Source organism: Oryctolagus cuniculus, chromosome 2, assembly GCF_964237555.1.
Source record: "Oryctolagus cuniculus chromosome 2, mOryCun1.1, whole genome shotgun sequence".
NCBI lineage: Eukaryota > Metazoa > Chordata > Mammalia > Lagomorpha > Leporidae > Oryctolagus > Oryctolagus cuniculus.
This window is the reverse complement of record NC_091433.1, coordinates 165,703,560-165,725,386: the sequence shown is the minus strand read 5'-3', so window position 1 is coordinate 165,725,386 and position 21,827 is coordinate 165,703,560. Positions and strand designations below refer to the sequence as shown.

The following is a 21,827-nucleotide window of genomic DNA, read 5'->3' as shown; positions in this document are numbered from 1 at the left end:
GTACTGAGGCTCAATCAGTAATAAAAAGAAAAACCAGGACAAGATGGTTTCACTACTGAATTCCACCAAACATATAAAGAATTAACATCAATCCTCCTCAAACTTTTCAAAAAATAGAAGAGGAAGGAATTTTTCAAAACTACCAAAACCAGAAACAGACATAACAAAAATACAAAGCTTACAGGTCAATATTCTTGATGAGTACAGATGCTAAAATCTTCCACAAAACACTAGCAAACCAAATCCAACAGCGTATTTAAAAAATTATTTACCAGGATCAACTGGGATTCATCCCAGGGGTGCAAGGATGGTTTAATATATGCAAATACAATACACCACATCAACAGAATGAAGAACAAAACGCATATGATCATCTCAATAAGTGCAGAAAAAGCATTTGATAAAACTCAACATCCTTCATGATAAAAATCTAAAAAAAAAAGAAATATAGAAGAATATAGCTCAGAATATTAAAAGCCATTTATAACAAGCCAACAACTAACATCATATTGAATGGGGGAAAAGCTGAAGGCTTTTCTCTTTGTCTTGGAACAAGACAAGGGTGTTCACTTTAAAAAGAAAAAAAACATTATTTATTTTGAAAATCAGAATTAGAGACAGAGAGAGAGGGAGAGACAGAGAGATCTTCCATCTGCCGGTTCACTTCCCAGATGGCCACAACAGCCAGTGCTGGGCCAGTCCAAAGCCAGGAAGCCAGAGCCAGGAGCTTCACCCAGGTCTCTCAAGTGAGTGGCAGGGACCCAAACACTTGGGCCATCTTTCACTGGTCTTCCCTGGCGATTAGCAAGGAGCTGGACTGGAAGTGTAGCAGCTGGGACTCAAACTGGTGCCCCTACGGGATGCCAGTGTTGTAGACAGAGGCTTTATCTACTACGCCACAGTGCTGGCCCCAGAATGCTCACTTTCACTACTTTTATTTCACACAGTACTGGAAGTCCTAGCCAGAGCAATTAGGCAAGAGAAAGAAATAAATAGCATCTGAAAGGGAAAGGAAAAAAACAGAAATGTCACTGTCTAAAGATGCCACTATCTCATATATTGAAAGCCCCAAAGGCTCCACCAAAAAACTATTAATACTAAAGAACAAATTCAGCAAAGTTGCAGGATACAAAATCAATGTACAAAATCAGTAGCAATGTTATAAACTAATAGTGAATTATCTGAAAAATAAATCAACAAAGTAATCCTATATCCAACAGCTTAAAAAATAATTAGGAATAAATTTAATCAAGTGGAACATCTGTACAATGAAAACTATACATCATTTATGAGAGAAATTAAAGAGGACACAAAGAAATGAAAAGACACCTCATATTGATGGATTGGAAGAATCAATATCTTTAAAAAGTCTCTACTACCCAGAGCTGCTTACAGATCCATCACAATCCCTATCAAAATATCACTGATATTTTTCACAAAATTAGAAAAAGAAGCTATTAAATTTGCCTGGAATCACAAAAAAACCCTGAATAGTGAAAGCAATCTTGAACAAAAAGAAACGAAGCAGGAGATGTTACATGACCTGACTTTAAAATATATTACAAAGCCATAGTAGTTAAAACAGCATGGTATTATCATAAAAACAGATGCCTGGACCAACGGAACAGAATAGAGACCCTAAAAGTAAATCTATACATCTATAGTCAACTGATTTTCCACAAAGGTGCAAGGAACTTACACTGGAAAAAAAGGAGTCTTTTCAATAAACAGTGTTGGGGAAATTGGATATCTACATGCCTAAAAGTGAAATTACACTCCCCTCTAAAAATATTTTAAAAGACGTTTCTCAGAGGAAGACATACAAATGGTCAACATATATAAGAAAAAAAAAAGTCAACATCACTGATATTGAGGGAAATGCAAATCAAAATAACAATGAGAAATCACCTATTATTGGAAAGACTAACGATAACAAATGTAGGTGAAGGAGCGGAGAAAAGGCCACTCTTACACACAGTTGGTGAAAAAGTAAATTAGTACAGATACTGTGGAAAATCATATGGAGGTTCCTCAAAAACCTAAAGATAGAACTACCATATGATCCAGTTATCCCACTACTGAGTATATACCTCTCTGCTTCTGCCTCTCTGTAATTCTGCCTTTCAAATAAATTAATTTAAAAAATAAACTGTAATACTTCTTTTTCTTTCTTTCTTTTTTTTTTTTATAGATTTATTTATTTGAAAGGCAGAGAGAAGGAGAGAGAGTCTTCCATCTGCTGATTCATTCCCCAAATGGTTGCAATGGCCAGAGCTGGGCTTATCTGAAGCCAGGAGCCAGGAGCTTCTTCCAGGTCTCCTACATGGGTGCAGGGGCCCAAGGTCTTGGGCCATCTTCTACTGCTTTCCTAGGCCATAGCAGAGAGCTGGATCGGAAGTGGAGCAGCCGGGACTCAAACTGGCACCCATATGAGATGCTGGCACTGCAGGTGGCAGCTTTACCCGCTACACTATAGCGCAGGCCCTGAAACTGTAATACTTTTTAAAAATATTTATTTGAAGGGCAAAGAGACAGAGATATCCCAACTGCTAATTCACTCCCCCACAAGACTGCTGTAGCCAGGGCTGGGCCAGACTGAAGCTGGGAGCTGGGAATTGAAGTTAGGTCTTCCACATAACCAACCAGGATCCAATTAGTTAAACCATTACTTGCTGTCTCCCAAGGTACTCATCAGCAGGAAGTTAGAAATGAGCAGAGCAGGAACTTGAACCCAGGTACTCCAATTCAGAATGCAGGTATCACAAGCAACATCCTAAACACTGTGTGAAACACCCCCCCCCCCATGACTCTTCTATCCTACATTCTGGAAAACTAAGAGGTTCATTCTCTGGAAAGAATAAAATATTGTATTTCTACACTGGGGGAACCAAGCACAGCTGTGGGCTGGGAAAATTGCACTGGAAACAGAAGGATTAAGTGAAAATTCACATACTGAGTGATGACATTCTTAGTCTTTTCCCTCAATTCATAGGGCCTAGGCAGCTAGCCATACACCCTTCAGACACTACATCAGAAAAGTCTCTTTGGGGAAATGGCCAGCCTAGAGGAACTTCAGAGTAAAGTCAGGAACTGGACTAGCCTACAATGATATTCAGTTAACAAAGTTCACCTGCCCAGGAAGTTTTTCACTATCCACCCTTGAATTTGAGCAGACAAAGGTAAAGATGCCCAGATTCCACACTGGAGTCTCTGGATTCGACACCCAGCTTGGCTGCCAATGCAGGTCCTGGAAGGAGGCAAGAGGCAGTTCAAGTAGTTGGTTCCCTGCCACCCACGTGGGAGACCTGGATTGAGTTCCCGGCTCCCGGCTTCAGCCTGGCACCGTCCCAACTGTTAGAGGCATTTGGGGGAGTGAGCCAGCACATGAGAGTTAGCTTGCTCTCTGTCTCCTGAATAAATTTTAATCACCAGTTTTGTGCAGTCAAAGGTCATCAGACATCTGAGAAAAGTTATCTAGTTTTAAGTGCAAAAGAAAACATATAGACAATAAAAGACCAACCTGAATAGAAGAGATTGTACAGCAAGAAAACAAATAAAGCATACTATTAACTCCTCAGAGTTAAGTGAAAATATAGATTGCTACAAAGCAAATCACTTGAAGTGGACGATGATGAATTTAAAGTGACACTGGTCACACTCAGATGCCAGGAAAAGACAAGAAGTAGATAATGAGCTGAATCTAAGTGATCTCTGGGTTTTGCCACAGAACAGAAAAAGGCTAGATTAGAAATTCCATTCGTGTAATATTCCCCAGTTGCACAAGGTACCCACAACCTTTCCAAAACATTTGTTTTTTAAATCATGAACACATGATTTCTTTATGTTGATTCAACTGGAAAGAAAGCAATACCATACCTTATTGGCAGCAACCAGGACTTTATCAAGGAACCGCAACCACTCAAAGATAAAAACTGGTCTCTTGGCTTCGGTGATTTGAGCCAAGGCTTCTTCATTTAGCAATAAACTGTGTGCTAACTCCATTAGTGACGCTGTTAATTCACACCTTAAATTAACAGATTGGAAAACACACTGTAAGGGCCCTGTAATGTGAAAAGTCACGCTTAAGAGGTGAAAAGCATCGTTTTGCTTCCCATTTCATTTGAGGGGAAAAAGCCTAACTTCTTCGAGGCAAAATCTGAGGTTTGGAAGGGATAATGGTACGACACAAAAAAAACACAAGATAACTGGGCTTGGTGAGGAAGAATGAATTACGGGGCAAGGGGAAAATCACAATAAATATTGCAGAAAAGGCACTGTCCTCGCAAAACATATGCCATTAGCCCACTTGGAAAACGGAAGCACCAGGGTCGGCCCCCGCGGCGGCCCCACCACGCGTCCTCTTCGCTCCCCTGCCCACAGCTCGGGGTGCTGCCACCCGGACCAGGAGGGCGCCTAGACGCCCCAGCACGAAGCTCCCCACGTCTCTCCCCGCGGGTTCGCGCGGCAGCGGCGTCAATGACAACAGCCGGCGGCCGCTCCCTGCAGCCGGCAGAGGCCTCGCGCACGGGGTCTGGGGTCACCGGGCTACTCGGCCGGGACTCCGGGAAATGCACGGCGCCGCCGCAGTCCTCCTCGGGTGGCCAACCCCTCGTCGCAGGGTTCCTGGAGCTGTCAACCCCAGGAGGCGGAGGCTCGGAATAGCGCGCCGGGCCGGGAAAGGGGAAAGGTTCATTAGGAACTCGAGTTTCCGCCTCACCCCCTCTGAAAGCGTACCAGGGGCCAACTCGGGGTGTGCAACTTAATGTGCATGCTTTAGCTGTGGATGGGGACGACCTCACCTCCTTGTGCGGCAGAAGCCGATCAGCTGAGCTCCGGAGGCAGAGGCAGCCGCCAAGGGACCCGGATGCCCCGCCTCCCGCACGCCTGCCAGCAGGAAACAAGGGGACAGCGCGTGCGCGGAAAGCTGGCCTTGCGCAAGCGCAGTCGCCACGTCCTCCTAGCCCCGCCGGCAAGTTTCCAATCGCTAGAGCGCAGGTTCGGCCCGCTTGCGCAGGTTGGTGGGCGCATGCGCGGGGCGCGCTCTCCGGCGCCGGTCAAAGACGGGAAGAGCGCACCAGGTAAGGGGTTTGGGGCTGCGGGTTAGAATGATAAGGGGCATTGTGCGCCAGCTGCGACTGCACTGTCAGCCACATTCTCACCCTGAGGTGGTGGTGTCTGGGGGGCGCTCGTAGTCCGGGGGAACGGAGGAGGGCCGGATCGGCAGGTTCCGAGGGAAGAGTTGGGACCTGATGCGTTTCTTGTTCCCTCCCTACTATACATCCAACTACTCAGTTCGTGGCTCCCCTGGGATGGGCAGTGGGACTCCTCATCTGTACGAAAACGCAGTTTTGTGGCCATCTCCTTCCTCTCTCTCTGCCGAAAAATTAACAAAAAACAGAAACAAACCTCCTGGAGCTTTCCCACTCAAAACATGTTAACTCCATTCTTCCAGGTATTCAAGCCGGAAGCCTGGCATAATCTTGCCGTCATTATTTCACACACCACCTCCAATCCAAACCTACCTTCAGATATACCCTGAGGGGTTGCCACACCGGCGTCCCCCCGGAGCGCGTTCCCCTCCCGGCTGCTCCACTTCTGATCCGGCTCCCTGCTAATGAGGCTGGCAAAGCCGCTGAAGAGGGCCCAAGCCGTTGCAGCTTGGGTGGAAGACCAGCGGCTGGAAGACCTCTCTTTATGCCTCCCTTTCTCTCTGCCACTCTGCCTTTCAAATAAATAAATCTTTACAAAAATATGTACCCAGAGCCTGACCACTTCCACTGTAGTCACTCTGGCCAAGCCGACCATGGCCTTGTGAAGCTTCTATGTTTCATGGGAATGGATGATGCTACCGTACATCATTACCAACAGAAAGGGAGCTTTACAAAGAACCATAGCCCCCTTTCAGATCTGCCTAGCACTTTGGAGACCCTTATAATCTAATCCTATTTGCAGTGACAAGACCACTGAAACCTGGATCCTTTGTACTCTTGAGCAAGTCATATAGCTATATCAGCCTTAATTTCTCCAACTGGAAATTGGGACTAACTGTTCCTGTCTTAATGTGTTGTCAGGGATGATTTTGCGAAGATGTGTGCTATCCTAGTTAAATGCTAAGCTATTATTGTAAAAAAAAAACACTGTTATCATAAAGAATCAGGTTTAGAGATAGTGGGTAAATTACCACAAATGATGCAATTGGATACATTTTTAATTTGTTATAAGATAGGCAAAATAAAATAAGGTTTAAGTATGCAGACATGAAAAACAAAACTAAAAAGGTCAGAAGTTACTGCCATAAAAGACAGAATAGTGTCTACTCCTAGAATGGCAGGAAGGGTGTGACTGGGTAGGGAACAGAAAGCCCCAGGTGGCTGACAAGTTGCTGTCACCTCATGAGAATGACAGTTTATTTTGCCTTATGTCAAATTATCCCAAAATTTAGACATCTCAGTTAACTATAATCATGTATTCTCATGGTTTTTGTGAGTCAGGAATTTGTTAGCAGCTTAGCTTAGCTTGGACTCTCTTAAGAAGTTGTAGTGGGGGCTGGAGCTGTGGTGCAGCGGGTTAACGCCCTGGCCTGAAGCACCGGCATCCCATATAGGCACCAGTTCGAGCCCCGGTTGCTCCTCTTCCAATCCCGCTCTCTGCTGTGGCCTGGGAAAGCAGTGGAGGATGGCCCAAGTACTTGGGCCCTGGCACCCACGTGGGAGACCCGGAGAAGGCTCCTGGCTCCTGGCTTCAGATCTGCGCAGTTCTGGCCATTGCAGCTATCTGGGGAAGACCTCTCTCTCTGTCTCGACCTCTCTATAAATCTGTCTTTCGAATAAATAAAAATAAATCTTTAAAAAAAAAAAAAAAGAAGTTGTAGTGAAGATAGCAGGCCAGGCTGAGTCATCTGAAGGCTTCCCGGGGGCTAGAGGATCCAACTCCAAAGTCGCCCACTCCTGGGGCTCCCAAGTTTGCACTGGTAGTTGACAGGAAGGCTCAGTTCCTCCCACGCAGACTTCTCCATTAGCTTCCTAGACATCCTCAGACCATCATAGTGAATTACTTCAAGTGAGTCATCTAACTACCTTCAGCGTCAGAGTGATCTAACTAAGAGCTATTATGACCAAAAAGGCATAGCCCTTCATTTCCACATCTTATTGGTTATACAGGTCAATCCTGTTTAGTGGGAGAGGAGACTATATAGAAGGATGTTAAAAACCTAGAAGCCATTTTAGAGGGTATAAGAGTGTTTGTCTTGGGGCCATAGTGGTGTGATGGAATAAGCTGCCACCTACGATGTCACTATCCCATATGGGCGCCAGTTCACATCCCAGCTGCTTCACTTCTGATCCAGCCCCCTACTAATGTGTCTGGGAGGACAGCGGTAGATGGCCCAAATGTTTGGTTCCCTGCCACCCATGTGGGAGACCTGGATGCAGTTCCTGGCTCCCGGCTTCAACCCGGCTCAGCCCTGGCTGTTGTAGCCATTTGGAGAGAACCAGTATATAGAAGACCTCTCTCTGTCTCTCCTCTCTCTTTCTCTACCTTTCAAATAATGAAAATAAATTGAAGAAATAAGACATTTATATAGGAAAAAGCATTCTTTTATTATTACAAAATCACAGCTGTTAAAGACCTTTCTTGTCCTCATCATAGCTAAACATTTATTATGAATTGATGGTATGCTCCCTAAGTAGTTATAATTATGTCAATAAAAGTTTTTAAATATTTATCTATTTTTTTAATTTGACAGAGTTAGCAGTGAGAGAGAGAGAGACAGAGAGAAAGGTCTTCCTTCTGTTGGTTCACCTCCCAAATGGCCGCTACGGCCGGAGCTACGCTGATCCAAAGCCAGGAGCTAGGAAGAATGGTAGGCTACAACATCAAAGAAATAATGGAACTAGGATTAGTGACTCTTTGCTTTTAAATCTACTTTTGTCCATTTTCTCTGTCTAGCTTCATTGTACAGACAGATTATCTTCATGTGGCAAAAAAGATGGCTTTCTACAGCCCAGTTTCACACATTCCCTGTTCAGAAACCCCAGTGAAAAGAGCTTATTTCCTTCACCACCCATTCGTTCATATCATGTAAGAAGAGATATTAATTGGCTTTGAGTCCTCTCCCCAGTTGCTGAGACATAGGAAACTATAACTGGCCATGTTTGTGCCCAAGGCACTATGGATTACTGACATTGCCACCATCCACAGTACCATGTGGAAGGCAAAAAGGACTAGGTTTCCAAGAGGAGAATGGTGGGCAGGAAAAAGCACCTATGTTCACTGCAGTAAATGACTACATTTCATATCTGGCAACTAGACTGGCAGCATTAACATTGCCTGGAAACCGGTTAGAATGCAGACCCTCTGGTACTGGTACCAAAACCAGATTCTGCATTTTAAAATATCCCAGGACAATTTGTATACATAGTAAAGTTTGGGAATAACTTCTAGTTAAGTATTTTAACCCTTAGTGGGCTAATAGTTACGTGTTTTTAACTACATTAGGTAGAAACCATCACCCAAAATATTTTCATGTAAGTAAGTGAAGTACAAAGTATATCAAGTTACAGATGAACATTTTGAACATGAAGTGCTGTAGAGAGAGCCTCGAGTGGTCAGGGCAGTGTTTATGAATGAGGGTAGCTTTGGCCTAAGAGGGAAGAAATGTCTGCAGTATGTTCAGTGGGCGATGAAAATCTCATGTGGCTTGAATAATGAGTCATAAGGGAGAGTCCAAGTCAGACTGTGAAAGATGACACCTCATGCATTGCATTGACTACTCCTTCCCTGCCTACACGGTCAAGTTTATTGAAAATTTTTGATACAGGGAAGCAGCCTGTCCTGACTTGTATTTTAAAAACAAAAACACTAGAGGGGATATAAAGTATGGATCAGAAAAGGAGAGGCTAAAGGCAGTGAGACCATTTAGGTGGCTGTTGTAATATTTCAGGTGAGGGGGAAAAAAAGTACCTAAATTAAGCAATGATCACAACTATAGGGAAAAAAGTCTGGGAGGAAAATTATGGAGGAAGAATTGGTAAAGTTTGTAAGAGGTCTGGAAGGGGGAGATAGAGGTAACATTAATATGGAAATACAGGGGATAAAAGAAAATTCTGAGAGGAAGATAAGGAGCAGTTTGGATTATTGAATATGAGAACTCCACAGAGAGAGATGTCCGAAGTACTTGAATACATAACTGAGCTCTGGATAAAGCTCATGGCTAGAGATGCATAAAGTGATGCATTTTGGTAAACTAAAAAAAAAATACTGATTGTTACTTACTCTATTTGATTTGTAGATACTGTTGTCATATGAAGTTGAACATGGCAGAAGAAGAGGACTATATGTCAGATTCCTTCATTAATGTCCAGTAAGTAAATGTATACATTGAATGTGATGATATATTCTAGACAGGTAGAATATTAAGCAATGACATTGATTTTAATAATTTTTATTTATGTATTTGAAAGGCAGACAGAGAAAGAGAATGAAACAGACAGAGATCTTCCATCTGCTGTTCCACTCCCTAAATGCCCATAACAGCCAAGGCTGGGCCAGGCTAAAGCCAGAAGCCAAACTCCACCTGGCCCCCTCGGGTGGCTGGCAGGGACCCAAGTACTCAAGCTATCCCCTGCTGCCTCCCAGGGTACATATTAGCAGGAAGCTGAATGAAAATCAGTGGAGCTGGAACTCCAGTCAGGCACTATGATATGAGATGTGGGTATCCCACGCAGTGACACAACTGCTGGACCAAACACTTTCTCCATAAGCAATGACATTGATTTTAAATATTGTTCTTGCTGCTCTGTGGAAGGATTATGTATCCATGAAAAGATACTAGGAGCACCTTTCTCCTTTTAATGATATCCATTTTCCTTCAGCTTTTGGTTCTTTCTTACTGCTCTCTTCCAAGAAAACGTACTCCTTTTTTCTTTATTTAATCATATTTTCTCATCTAGCTACTGTTGAGCTTTGTTCTTTATTATTGCCACCCTCATGCCAAAATTAGTCTAAACATGCTACTTCTAATTTTTTTAACTCTATACTTTCTTTAGTTTCCTACAACCTGGCACCAGCTTTCATTGTTTCTAATAAAATAACCATTCTCAGAGACCACTGATGATGTTATCCATGATAACAAAGATGGTCATTAAGAGTAGTACTGCATGCTCAATCAGACTTACCCCTAATAGTAGGGTTAGAAATGTGCCAGGGGATTCCAATTCAATCCCATCAAGGTGGCATGTACCAATGCCATCTCACTAGTCAAAGTGATCTGTTTCAGTTCATAATTGGTCATAATGATAGAATTAAGAGTCAAAGGGATCTGGCCAGCGCTGTGGCTCAGTTGGTTAATCATCCGCCTGCGGCGCCAGCACTCCAGGTTCTAGTCTTGGTTGGGGCGCTGGATTCTATCCCGATTGCTCCTCTTCCATTCCAGCTCTCTGCTGTGGCCTGGGAAAGCAATGGAGGATGGCCCAAGTGCTTGGGCCCTGCACCCACATGGGAGACCAGGAGGAAGCGCCTAGCTCCTGGCTTCGGATTAGCACAGCGCACCAGCAGTAGCGGTCATTGGAGGGTGAACCAATGGAAGGAAGACCTTTCTCTCTGTCTCTCTCACTGTCTAATTCTGCCTGTCAAAAAAAAAAAAAAAAAAAAAAAAAGAGTCAAAGGGATCACATAAACAAGACTAGTGTCTGCCAATACTAACTGATAGAATTATAAAAGAGAGAACAATCCAACATGGGAAGCAGGATACACAGCAGACTCATAGAATCGCAGATGTCCTAAACAGCACTCTGGCCTCAGAATCAGGCCTTAAGGCATTTGGATCTGGCTGAAGAGCCCTTAAGAGTATTTCAGGCATGGGAAGCCAAGACACTCTGCCAAAAAAAAAAAACCTAAATGAAAGATCTCTGTGAGTGAGATCCCAGTGGAAAGAACGGAGCCATCAAAGAAGGAGGGAAGGAGGTACCTTTCTCTGAAGGGAGGAGAGAACTTCCACTTTGACTATGACCTTGTCTAAATAAGATCAGAGTCAGCGAACTCCAAATGCTTCCATAGCCTTGGCAGCTCATGACAAGAGCCTCGGGTGATTACTGATGCCATAAATAAGAGTGTCAATTGTTAAATCAATAAAAGGAGTCACTGTGCACTTACTCCTCACGTAAGATCTCTGTCCTTAATGTGTTGTGCTATGTGAATTAACAGTATAACTAGTACTCAAATAGTACTTTATACTTTGTGTTCTGTGTGGGTGCAAACTGTTGAAATCTTTACTTAATTTATACTAAATTGATCTTCTGTATATAAAGATAATTGAAAATGAATCTTAATGCAAATGCAATGGGAGAGGGAGTGGGAGATGGGATGGTTGCGTGTGGGAGTGAGGTTATGGGGGGAAAAAGCTGCTATAATCCAAAAGTTGTACTTTGGAAATTTATATTTATTAAATAAAAGTTAAAAAAAAAAGAGTAGTGCTGAAATACTGAGGTATTAACTCATGTCAAGTGAATATGTAGCAATGTTATGAGAAAATGTGATATACTTGTCTAAAATAAACTCCCCCTCCCTTACTGTTCAGAGAAGATATCAGACCAGGATTGCCAGTGCTAAGACAAATCCGAGAAGCTCGTCGAAAAGAAGAAAAACAACAGGAAGCTAATTTGAAAAATAGGCAGAAGAGTATAAAACAAGAAGAACAAGAAAGACGTGACACTGGGTTGAAGAATGCACTAGGCTGTGAAAACAAAGGGTTTGCCTTGCTCCAAAAGATGGGGTATAAAAGTGGTCAGGCTCTTGGCAAAAGTGGTAAGTCATGTTCAGAAATAGAGAGGTTTCCTAACCGCTCAATTGTCAGCTACTGATGAACGCCAGAGCAGATACTTGGAGTCTTTCTCCATCTGTACAAATGAAAACTTAAGCTTCTTAATCTCTCATGTACTAACAAGGCTTACAGAGAATTTTCATCTTCCCGTATCTATTTTAAAAACTACAGGTGCCTTCAAGAGCTACTTACAGTCCAGCCTGGCTTTCAAGGCTCTAAGGGGAGTGGATGTGGCTTACAGTGGAAGCCATACAGAATGGTGCCAAGTGATGGGTTGAGAAGAGCAGAGGTCAGAGGACAGCAGAACAATGTTGAGGGCGACGGCGGGTCACTGTCTGAGTGACCATGCAGTTAGAGAAGCTCAGTCCCACCTCCCTTTTTAGGAAGTGAAACTGCCTAACAAATGCAGGGGCTGCAGATGTTTAGTAGCTTCTGCAAACTGTTTTCTTCTCTCCTTTTTTCTAATTAGTTTGGTCTTCACATAGCAAGACTTTGCCTTCTTTTGGGACTTTCATTCTCTTGGACTTACACCACTAGTGTCGTCTCTTCTTAACATTTTTTTCTTGTTTTTCTATATTAGAGGCAGAGGCAGACAGAAAGTGCTTAACCACTGGTTTGCTTCCCCAAATACCCAAAATGGCTGGGGCTGGACCAGGACCTGAGCCAGGAGTCATTAATACAATCCAGCTTTCCTGTGTGGGTACCTGGAATCCAGTTCCTCAGCCATTACCTGCTGCCTCAGAGGGTCTGCATTGGTAGGAAGCTAAAGTCAGGAGCCAGAACCAGGAATCAAACCCAGGCACTCAGATGTGGGAGATAGGCCTCTGATCTTCTAGGCTAAATGCCCACTCCTGCTGTTGCCATTTTTTAGGGTAACATAGGAAGCTGTGAGTTAGCCTTATTGATGGATGAGGAATTCAAAATTAAGACAGGTAATCTGTTTTATATATATACAAGGATAATTTTAAAAGTTCATGGAGGGGCTGGTGCTGTGGTGCAGTGGGTTATAACCCCGGGCTGCAGCACCGGCATCCCATATGGGCGCTGGTTCAAGTCCCAGCTGCTCCTCTTCCGATCCAGCTCTCTGCTGTGGCCCAGGAAAATCAGTAGAAGATGACCCAGCCCCTGCACCCACATGGGGGACTTGGAGGAGGCTCCTGGCTCCTGGCTTCAGATTGGCTCAGCTCTGGCCATTGCGGTCATTAGGGGAGTGAACCAGAAGAATGGAAGACACCTCTCTCTGGCTCTACCTCTCTCTGTAACTCTTTCAAATAAAAAAAATATGATTCTTTAAAAAAATTTCGTGGAAAGTAGAATTAAAAGATAAATTTATGGGCCGGTGCTGTGGCATAGTAGGCTAAGCCCCCGCCTGCAGCGCCGGCATTCCATGTGGGTTCCTGTCCTGGCTGCTTCTCTTCTGATCGAGCTCTCTGCTTATGGCCTGGGAAAGCAGTGGAAGATGCCCAAGTGCTTGGACCCCTGCACCCACATGGGAGACCTGAAGGAGACTCCTAGCTTCTAGCTTCAGATTGGCCTAGCTCCAGCCATTTGGTGAATGAACCAGAGGATAGAAGACCTTTCTCTCTGTCTCTCCCTCTCTGTAACTCTGACTCTCAAATAAATAAATAAAATCTTTTAAAAAAAAAAAGATATTTAGTTTGATGCAAAACAATTCAAATCTATGCATAGCTTTTTCATAATCTATGTCTTCCATGAATTTTTTGAATTCCTCTTAATAGATTGCAGTTTTGAATATCATTCTGAGGGGAGCTATGTACAGAAGAGTCGAGGGCTTCAAAAAGTTCATGCATATTTTTCCACAATTTTTAAAAAGTATATTTATTTTTATATATTTGAAAGGTAAAAGAGAAAAGACATAAAGATCTCCCATCAGCTGGTTCATTCCCCAAATGCTTGTAATAGCTAGGGCTGCGTTGGGACAAACTCTGGAGCATAGAACTCATTCTGATCTCCCCTGTGTCAGGGCCCCAAGTACTTGAGTACCTGCTACCTCCCAGAGTGCACTTTAGCAGGAAACTGGATGGGCAGCTTAGTAAGTCAGGACCCAAACTAGTCACTCCAATATGGGATGCAAGCAACCCATGCAGCATCTTAACCATACTACCAAACTCCTGCCCTTCCATGAACTATTTGAAGCCCTCTGATAAAAACATTGGAAAGGGCTGGCGCCGCAGGCTCACAAGGCTAATCCTCTGCCTGCGGCACCGGTACTCCGGGTTCTAGTCCCGGTTGGGGTGCCAGTTCTGTCCTGGTTGCTCCTCTTCCAGTCCAGCTCTCTGCTGTGGCCCCGGAAGGCAGTGGAGGATGGCCCAAGTGCTTGGGCCCTGCATTTGCATGGGAGACCAGGAGGAAGCACCTGGCTCCTGGCTTCAAATCAGCGCAGTGGCTGGCTATAGCGGCCATTTTGGGGGTGAACCAGCAGAAGGAAGACCTTTCTCTCTGTCTCTCTCTCTCACTGTCTAACTCTGCCTGTCAAACAAAAACAAAAACAAAAAAACAATAAAACAAAAACAAAAACACATTGGAAAATTCTATGCTATACTGACCTGTAATGTAGGGAAGAATTTCTAAAGTAGTCTGTATTTTGTTCTCTGTTTTAGGAGATGGTATTGTTGAACCTATTCCTCTCAATGTCAAAACAGGTATGTAATTATTTTTGTGCATTTTTATCAGTAATAATAACTTACTTAGATCTACTATGACTATTTGCTTAACAAATGCTTTTATGAAGGCACTGTTAAAGTTCTTTTTATTTTTATTAATATAAAAAGAACAGATTTCATGTATCTCATAGGTATGGTTCTAAGATAACTGTACTTCCCTCCCTCCACCTCTCCCTTCCTTAATCCCCTTCCTTCCCTTCCTTCTTGTCATTAATTTTTGTAAAGATGTGATTTTAACCACCTTATAATCACAGGCTTACTTCACCACTAACCGTAATATTCAACAAGTTAAAAAGTAGAAAGACCATGTTCCACGGGATGATAAACAAGGGCTAAAATAAACAATCAAATCATCAGATGTCCATTTCATTCCTATACATTTTTTTATATTTTATATTAACTACTACACATCAGAGAAAATTTTTATATTCATCTTTTCAAGACTGGCTTATTTCACTAGCATAATGGTTTCCAGTTGCATTACTTTTGTTGCAAAAGACAGGATTTCATTCTCTTTTATGGCTGAGTAGTATTCCATAATGTATATATATCATATTTTCTGTATCTAGTCATCAGTTGATGAACATTCTGGGTTGATTCTTTACCTTAGCTATTGTGAATTCAGCTGCAGTGAACATAGGGGAACAGATAACTCTTTCATAGGATGATTTCATTTCATTTGATAAATTCCCAGGAATGGGATGGCTAGGTCATATGGTAGATTTATTTTCAGATTTCTGAGGAATCTCCATAGTGTCTTCCATCATGGAAGTATTAGTTTACATTCCCACTAACAGTGTATTAGGGTATCTTTTCCCCACATCCTGACCAGCATTTATTGTTTTTTGATTTTTGGATGACACCCATTCTAACTGGGGTGAGGTGAAACCTCATTGTGATTTTTATTTGCATTTCCCTGATGGCTAGTGATCCTGAGTATTCTTTCATGTGTCTGTTGGGCATTTGAATGTCATCCTCTGAAAACTGCCTGTTCATGGCCTTTTGCCCATTTCTTAACTATATTGTTTGTTTTGTTGTTGAGTTTCTTGAGCTCTTTATAGATCTTGTATGTTAATCACTTATTACTTGCATAACTTAAAAGTTCTAATCACAGGAAACCCTCACTGAAATGTTTTTTAAACTTCTAACTTATAAAAATATGGGTGAAAATTGGTGTAACCGTGAAAGCACAATGCTATTTTTTAAAAAATATTTATTTACGTATTTAAAAGTGAGAGTTACAAAGAGAGAGAGAGAGAGAGAGAGAGAGAATGAGAGAGAGAGAGAGAGATCTTCCATCTCCTGGTTTATTCCATGAGATGTGCACAATGGCCAAAGCTGGGCCACGCCAAAGCCAGAAGCTTCATCCAAGGCTCTCACATGGGTGGTAGGGGCCCAGACATTTGGGCCATCTTCTGCTGCATTTCCCAGGCTATTATCAGGAAGCCAGAATAGAAGTCAAGCTGCTAGGACATGAACTGGTGCCCATATGGGATGCTGGTCTCACAGGTGGTAGCTTTACCTGCAGTGCCACAATGCCAGCCCCACAATGCTATTTTTGTACATTGAAATGTCCTAAAAGTGCTCTGAGGCAGATCTATCCATTAAATGTTTTGCATAATACTTTGGATCAATTCAAGAGAAAAGGTTTATTTTATTCATTAGGTATTCATGGAAGTATGACAGTTGATAGTTTTCCTACTTTAATAGAATATTATGTATAATATTACTGTCTTACAAGATAAAACTAACTGTCTTTATAAAAATCACATTGTGTGTTTGGGCTTTTAAAAAAATCTAGTTTTTTCCTCCTGGCAATTGTAAATATTTAAAATGTTATGTTTTGGCCGGCGCCACGGCTCACTAGGCTAATCCTCCGCCTAGCGGCGCCAGCACACCGGGTTCTAGTCCTGGTCGGGGCGCCGGATTCTGTCCCGGTTGCCCCTCTTCCAGGCAGGCCTCTGCTGTGGCCAGGGAGTGCAGTGGAGGATGGCCCAGGTGCTTGGGCCCTGCACCCCATGGGAGACCAGGAAAAGCACCTGGCTCCTGGCTCCTGCCATAGGATCAGCGCGGTGCGCCGGCTGTGTCAGCCATTGGAGGGTGAACCAATGGCAAAAGGAAGACCTTTCTCTCTGTCTCTCTCTCTCACTGTCCACCCTGCCTGTCAAAAAAAAAAAAAAATGTTATGTTTTAAAGTACAAAGTCAGTATGTTCATTAGAATTTTTTGTGTCAACAGGGAAAGGTGGCCTTGGTCACGAGGCACTATTAAAACGGAAAGCAGAGGAAAAACTAGAAAGCTACAGAAGAAAGGTCCACGTGAAGAACCAAGCTGAAGAGAAAGCTGCAGAACAGTTCCGGTAACACTTTGTATTGAGCTGGTTTGCTTTTCATCTCCTCTTTACAGTGGGATGTTTTCTGGTACTTGGACATGCAAAATGGTTAAATAGTCAATATAAAATGTTGTCTTCCAATTAGAATGCGACTTAAAAATAAGCAAGATGAGATGAAGCTAGAAGGAGATCTGAGAAGAAGCCAGCGAGCCTGCCAACAATTGGATTCCCAGAAGGTAAGCCTTTTACTTCCTGGTGCATGTTTTGGTACCCAATGTGATCTGCCACATATTTTATTTAAAAAAGAAAAGCAAAACAGAAAGAACTCTAAGTATGGTTTATCTAACCTTTTACCTACTACAGCTTTCATTTGTTGCATACTGTTAACCTGTAATAATGGATGCAATAATGATTTATATACTGCAGGAACCTGAGTTGTCTGCATTATCCAGTAAGGGTTAAATGGTATTTTTCATTAGTTGCCGTCTGCTTACTTGGCTATCGATTACTCAGAACTGAAATGCCAGAGTGGGCACTGTGGTACAGCAGATTAAGCTGCTGCTTGGAACAACTCAGTCCTATGTCAGAGTACCTGGTTCAAGTCCCAGCTACTCCATGCTTCCAATCCAACTTCCAGCTAATGCAGTTGGGATGCAACAGCTGGTGACCCAAGTACTTGGGCTCCTGCCACTCACATGGGAGACCTGGATGGAGTTCCTGGCTCATGACTTCTGCCTGGCATGACTGTTGCAGGCATTTGGTGGGGTGAACCAACAGGTAAAAGATCTCTCTGCCTCCTTTTCTGTGTGTCCTTCTGCCTTTTGTACAAATAAATAAATCTTAAAAAAAAAAAAAAAAAAAAAAAGAGGGTCCAGCGCAGTGGCTCACTTGGCTAATCCTCTGCCTGCAGCACAGGCATCCCATATGGGCGCCAGGTTCTAGTCCCGGCTGCTCCTCTTCCAGTCCAGCTCTCTGCTGTGCCCCGGGAGTGCAGTGGAGGATGGCCCAAGTGCTTGGGCCCTGCACCCGCATGGGAGACCAGGACTAAAAACCCGGCTCCTGGCTTTGGACCGGTGTAGCTCCAGCCGTAGCGGCCATTTGAGGGGTGAACCAATGGAAGGAAGACCTTTCTCTCTGTCTCTCTCTCACTGTCTAACTCTACCTGTCAAATAAAATAAAATAAAAAGAAAGTAGGGGTGGGCATTGTAGCACAGAGGGTTAAGCCACCTCTTAGCCCACATCCCACAATGGAGTACTGGTTTGAGTCTGATCTAGCTTCCAGCTAATGTATTCTCGAAGCGGTGGATTCTGGCTCAAGTGCCTGTGCTCCTGTCACTCATATGGGATACTCAGATGGAGTCCTGGCTCCTACCTTTGGCCTGGCCCGGTCCTGGCTCTTCGGGGCATTTGGGGAGTGAACCAGCAAATGGGAGAATGGAAGATCTCTGTCTGCCTCTCTCTCTCTCTCTCTGCCTTTCAAGTAGTTGAAAATAAATAAATAAAACTGGAATGTGTGAAAATTCTGTTCTTCAGAATATTTAACTAACCAGAATAGCCTGTTTTCAGTCCATATTCAGAATTTGTATGTTTCTAACTGGTAAAATCAAGGAAAACAGTTGCATTATTCATATTTGGATTTTAATAATGTATCTTTGCTTTTATTATCTTAGGGTAAAAATTTATCTTGGGGTCAAAATACCATCAAAATAAAATAACTTCATTTAAAGTCTTAAAAATGTGAAATTTCCCTCACGTATAGACTGCTGGAAGCAATCTCACTTTTCTGTATTTCCATAGTTCTTTATTTTGAACGTGTTTTTGCAGCATTTTGATTTGATAGCTTACATGTATTGTTTTTTTGTTTTGTTTTGTTTTGTTTTGTTTTGACAGGCAGAGTGATAGTGAGAGAGAGAGAGACAGAGAGAAAGGTCTTCCTTTTGCCGTTGGTTCACCCTCCAATGGCCGACACAGCCGGCGCACCGCGCTGATCCGATGGCAGGAGCCAGGTACTTATCCTGGTCTCCCATGGGGTGCAGGGCCCAAGCACTTGGGCCATCCTCCACTGCACTCCCTTGCCACAGCAGAGAGCTGGCCTGGAAGAGGGGCAACCGGGACAGAATCCGGCGCCCCGACCAGGACTAGAACCCGGTATGACAGCGCCACAAGGCGGAGGATTAGCCTAGTGAGCAGCGGCGCCGGCCACATGTATTGTTTTATACCCATCATGTGTCTTTCCTGCTAGACCGTCAGCAGCAGCTTGGAGACAATATTCTAATTGGACTTTGTATCCCCATAGCTCGTGTTATGAGCGTCCCTGTTACAGCAGCTCTCAGTAAATACATGTTAACATGAATGTACTTGGGGGAGGGCTCATGCTTAGCTATGTTTAATGAGAACAATTCTGCATTTTCAGAATATTCAAGTTCCCAGGGAGGCATGGTACTGGTTGAGGCCAGAAGAGGAGACTGAAGAAGAGGAAGAGGATGAAAAAGAAGAGGATGAAGATGAATATAAGAGTGAAGATTTAAGTGTATGTTGTGGCACCATTTCCTTTGTAGCAGGTGTCTCAGGCTTAGCACTACTAACACTTAGAGCTGGAGAACTCTGTTGTGGAGGGTGTTTTGTGTGTTAGACTTGTTTAGTGGCATCCTAGGCCTCAACCTACCAGATCCCATTTAGTCCTAAATTTCCCCTGAGGGAAAAATAACTGATTGAGAATTGCTGCACTGCAGGATTATTGTATTTGCCCCAAACCAAATCTTCGTGTCATTTTCCCTTCTAGTTTCAGATTACTCTCTCACCTCAGCTGTAGCTTTGATGATGGATTGGCTGCAAATGTAAATTATTTTCATTAAGACCTTGTTTCCTTTTAAACTTCTGGAAGAGGTTCTAACATGTACTTCTTTCACCAAAAAAGTCGATCAAAAGGGAATGGAGATTATTCAAGAAAAGAAGATAACACTCCTGTGGTTATTTGTGTATAAGAAATTTGCAGAAAACATTCACAGTTTCAAACGCCTGTGTTCCACTTAACCTAGGAACCCACTGATGAGAACTTTTATGCCAGAAGGAGGCAGTGTTAACCTTCATTTCATCTAAGGGAGGCAGACCTTGAAAGTAGAAGGGTCTTTTAAGAGTACTAATTATAACAGAGCCAGCCCAAAACTTTTCTCAGTGTTAACAAATAGTGCTTGTTGTATCTATTAGACCCGTGAAAACCTCAGGGTGGCTCGTAAACTGAGACATGTTCTGACCTTACTGTTGGAGACTTTAGCAGAAGATTTAAGGCATTGGGCTAATTTAGCATAACCTAAGGGCCAGCAAATCAAGGTTCTATTCAATGTAAACTACTAATATACTTGTGTTTTATATTTAGGTACTAGAAAAATTACAGATACTGACTAGTTACTTAAGAGAACAACATCTGTATTGTATTTGGTGTGGAACAGCCTATGAAGGTAAGATGTTTTTAATAAATACTGAATACGAATGCTCTTTGATTTTTCAGAAGTCAGATTTCACACACACACACACACAAATACACATGGAAATTTCTTTTTTACTCAGGTGGCAATGTGTGACGAATGTTTTAAAGAAACAGTGGATGGGGTGGGATTTATAGCATAGTAGCTGGCTATATCCTATAACAAAGTGTCTGGGAGCAAGTCCCGCCTTTGCTTCCAATCCAGCTTCAGCTAATGTGCCTGGGACACAGCAAATGATGGCGCAAGTTTTGTGTCTGTGCCACCCATGTGGAAGACCATAATGGAAACCAGGCTTCAGCCTGGCCAGCCCCAATGGTTAGAGGCATTTGGCAGGTGAACCAGCAGGTAGATCTCTTTCTGGGTCTCTCTCTGTCACTCTGCCTTTCAGGTCAATAAATAAAGAAATAAAGAAAAGCAGTAGTGGACATAGAAATAATTGAGGCCTTACTAAAATTCTTTTTAACCTTTTAGAAACGACTGTGTAGAAGGAAATTTTTGGTTTTTGTTTCAAAAGAAATAATTTTAGAATAACTTGAAAATGAAAGAAAAATGAATGAGTTCATTCTCAAGAACTTGAGAAAACATGAATTTTCTCATGCCTTTTTTAAGGATTCTTTGTTATGCTACAGATATTTGAAAGATACTTATATTAAGTTTTAGAACTTTTTTAAAAAAGATTTATTTATTTATTTGAAAGGCAGAGTTACAGAGAGGCAAAGGCAGTGAGAGAGAGAGAGAGAGAGAAAAAGAGAGAAAGAGAGATCTTCCATCTGATAGTTCACTCACCAAATGGCTGCAATGGCTGGAGCTGAGCCAATCCGAAGCCAGGAGCCAGGAGATTCTTCCAGGTCTCCCACATGGGTGCAGGGGCCCAAACACTTGGGCCATGTTCTACTGCTTTCTCAGGCTATAGCAAAGAGTTAAATCAGAAGTGGAACAGCTAGGACTCGAACCGGCACCCGTATGTGATGCCAGCACTGCAGGTGGCGGCTTTACCCACTGTGCCACAGCACCAGCCCCCATATAACTAGTTTTTATGTACTTACATATAGAATATTGTTCCTGAACCATTAAAGACAGATACATTGAAATCCACTCCAATTTTTTTTTCTTTATGAAGAAAGAAATTACTTAAAACTTGCCAATGTCTCATTGAGCCATATGCATCTCCTTCTAACACATTTGCACAACCTGCCTTTACTATCTTGTATTTAAGGATTTTGTACTTGACAGTGTGGAATTTTTCTTTATTGCTGCTTTTATCTTTAACTGATTTGTTTAGCAGAATAAATAGGAAATACATCCAGTCACAAATAAATGTTATACTAAAACAGTTTTTCAGACTTTTTTGCTATAAAAGTTGCATTGATCTTTTATTTCCCTCACATAAATTACAGACAAAGAAGACCTGTCTTCAAATTGCCCGGGACCAACTTCTGCAGATCATGACTAAGATTATTCTCAATAAAGTGGAAATTTTTTATATTGGTAATGAAAGAGGATCTTTAT

The 21,827-nt window shown here is 42.7% G+C and overlaps 2 protein-coding genes across 4 annotated transcripts in view; one reads left to right on the top strand and one right to left on the bottom strand.

The window, feature by feature from the left end:
• The window catches only part of HEATR5B (HEAT repeat containing 5B), a 124,371-nt gene extending 119,442 nt beyond the window's left edge, over positions 1-4,929 (bottom strand). The window contains exons 1-2 of one of the 2 annotated variants that reach the window (XM_002709922.5): positions 4,800-4,929; positions 3,877-4,024 (exon numbers count right to left, since the gene is read on the bottom strand). In XM_002709922.5, coding sequence (XP_002709968.2) covers positions 3,877-4,002 — 126 coding nt within the window. In that variant the 5' untranslated portion in view covers positions 4,003-4,024; positions 4,800-4,929. Of the gene's footprint in view, positions 1-3,876; positions 4,025-4,734 lie in introns of both variants that reach the window. The other variant, XM_051842984.2, reaches the window with a different exon arrangement.
• On the top strand, positions 4,922-21,815 carry GPATCH11 (G-patch domain containing 11). Of its 2 annotated transcripts, none has more exons than XM_002709921.5 (9): positions 4,922-5,078; positions 9,290-9,361; positions 11,576-11,802; positions 14,440-14,481; positions 16,740-16,860; positions 16,979-17,069; positions 19,247-19,363; positions 20,210-20,291; positions 21,716-21,815. In XM_002709921.5, exons 2-9 carry the CDS (start codon positions 9,303-9,305, stop codon positions 21,769-21,771), a joined length of 795 nt encoding a protein of 264 aa, XP_002709967.2. In that variant the 5' UTR covers positions 4,922-5,078; positions 9,290-9,302; the 3' UTR covers positions 21,772-21,815. The 2 variants fall into 2 exon arrangements, with proteins under 2 accessions (XP_002709967.2, XP_069925353.1); XM_070069252.1 differs by lacking the exon at positions 4,922-5,078 and adding an exon at positions 7,750-7,861.
• The last annotated feature ends 12 nt before the right edge of the window (positions 21,816-21,827 follow it).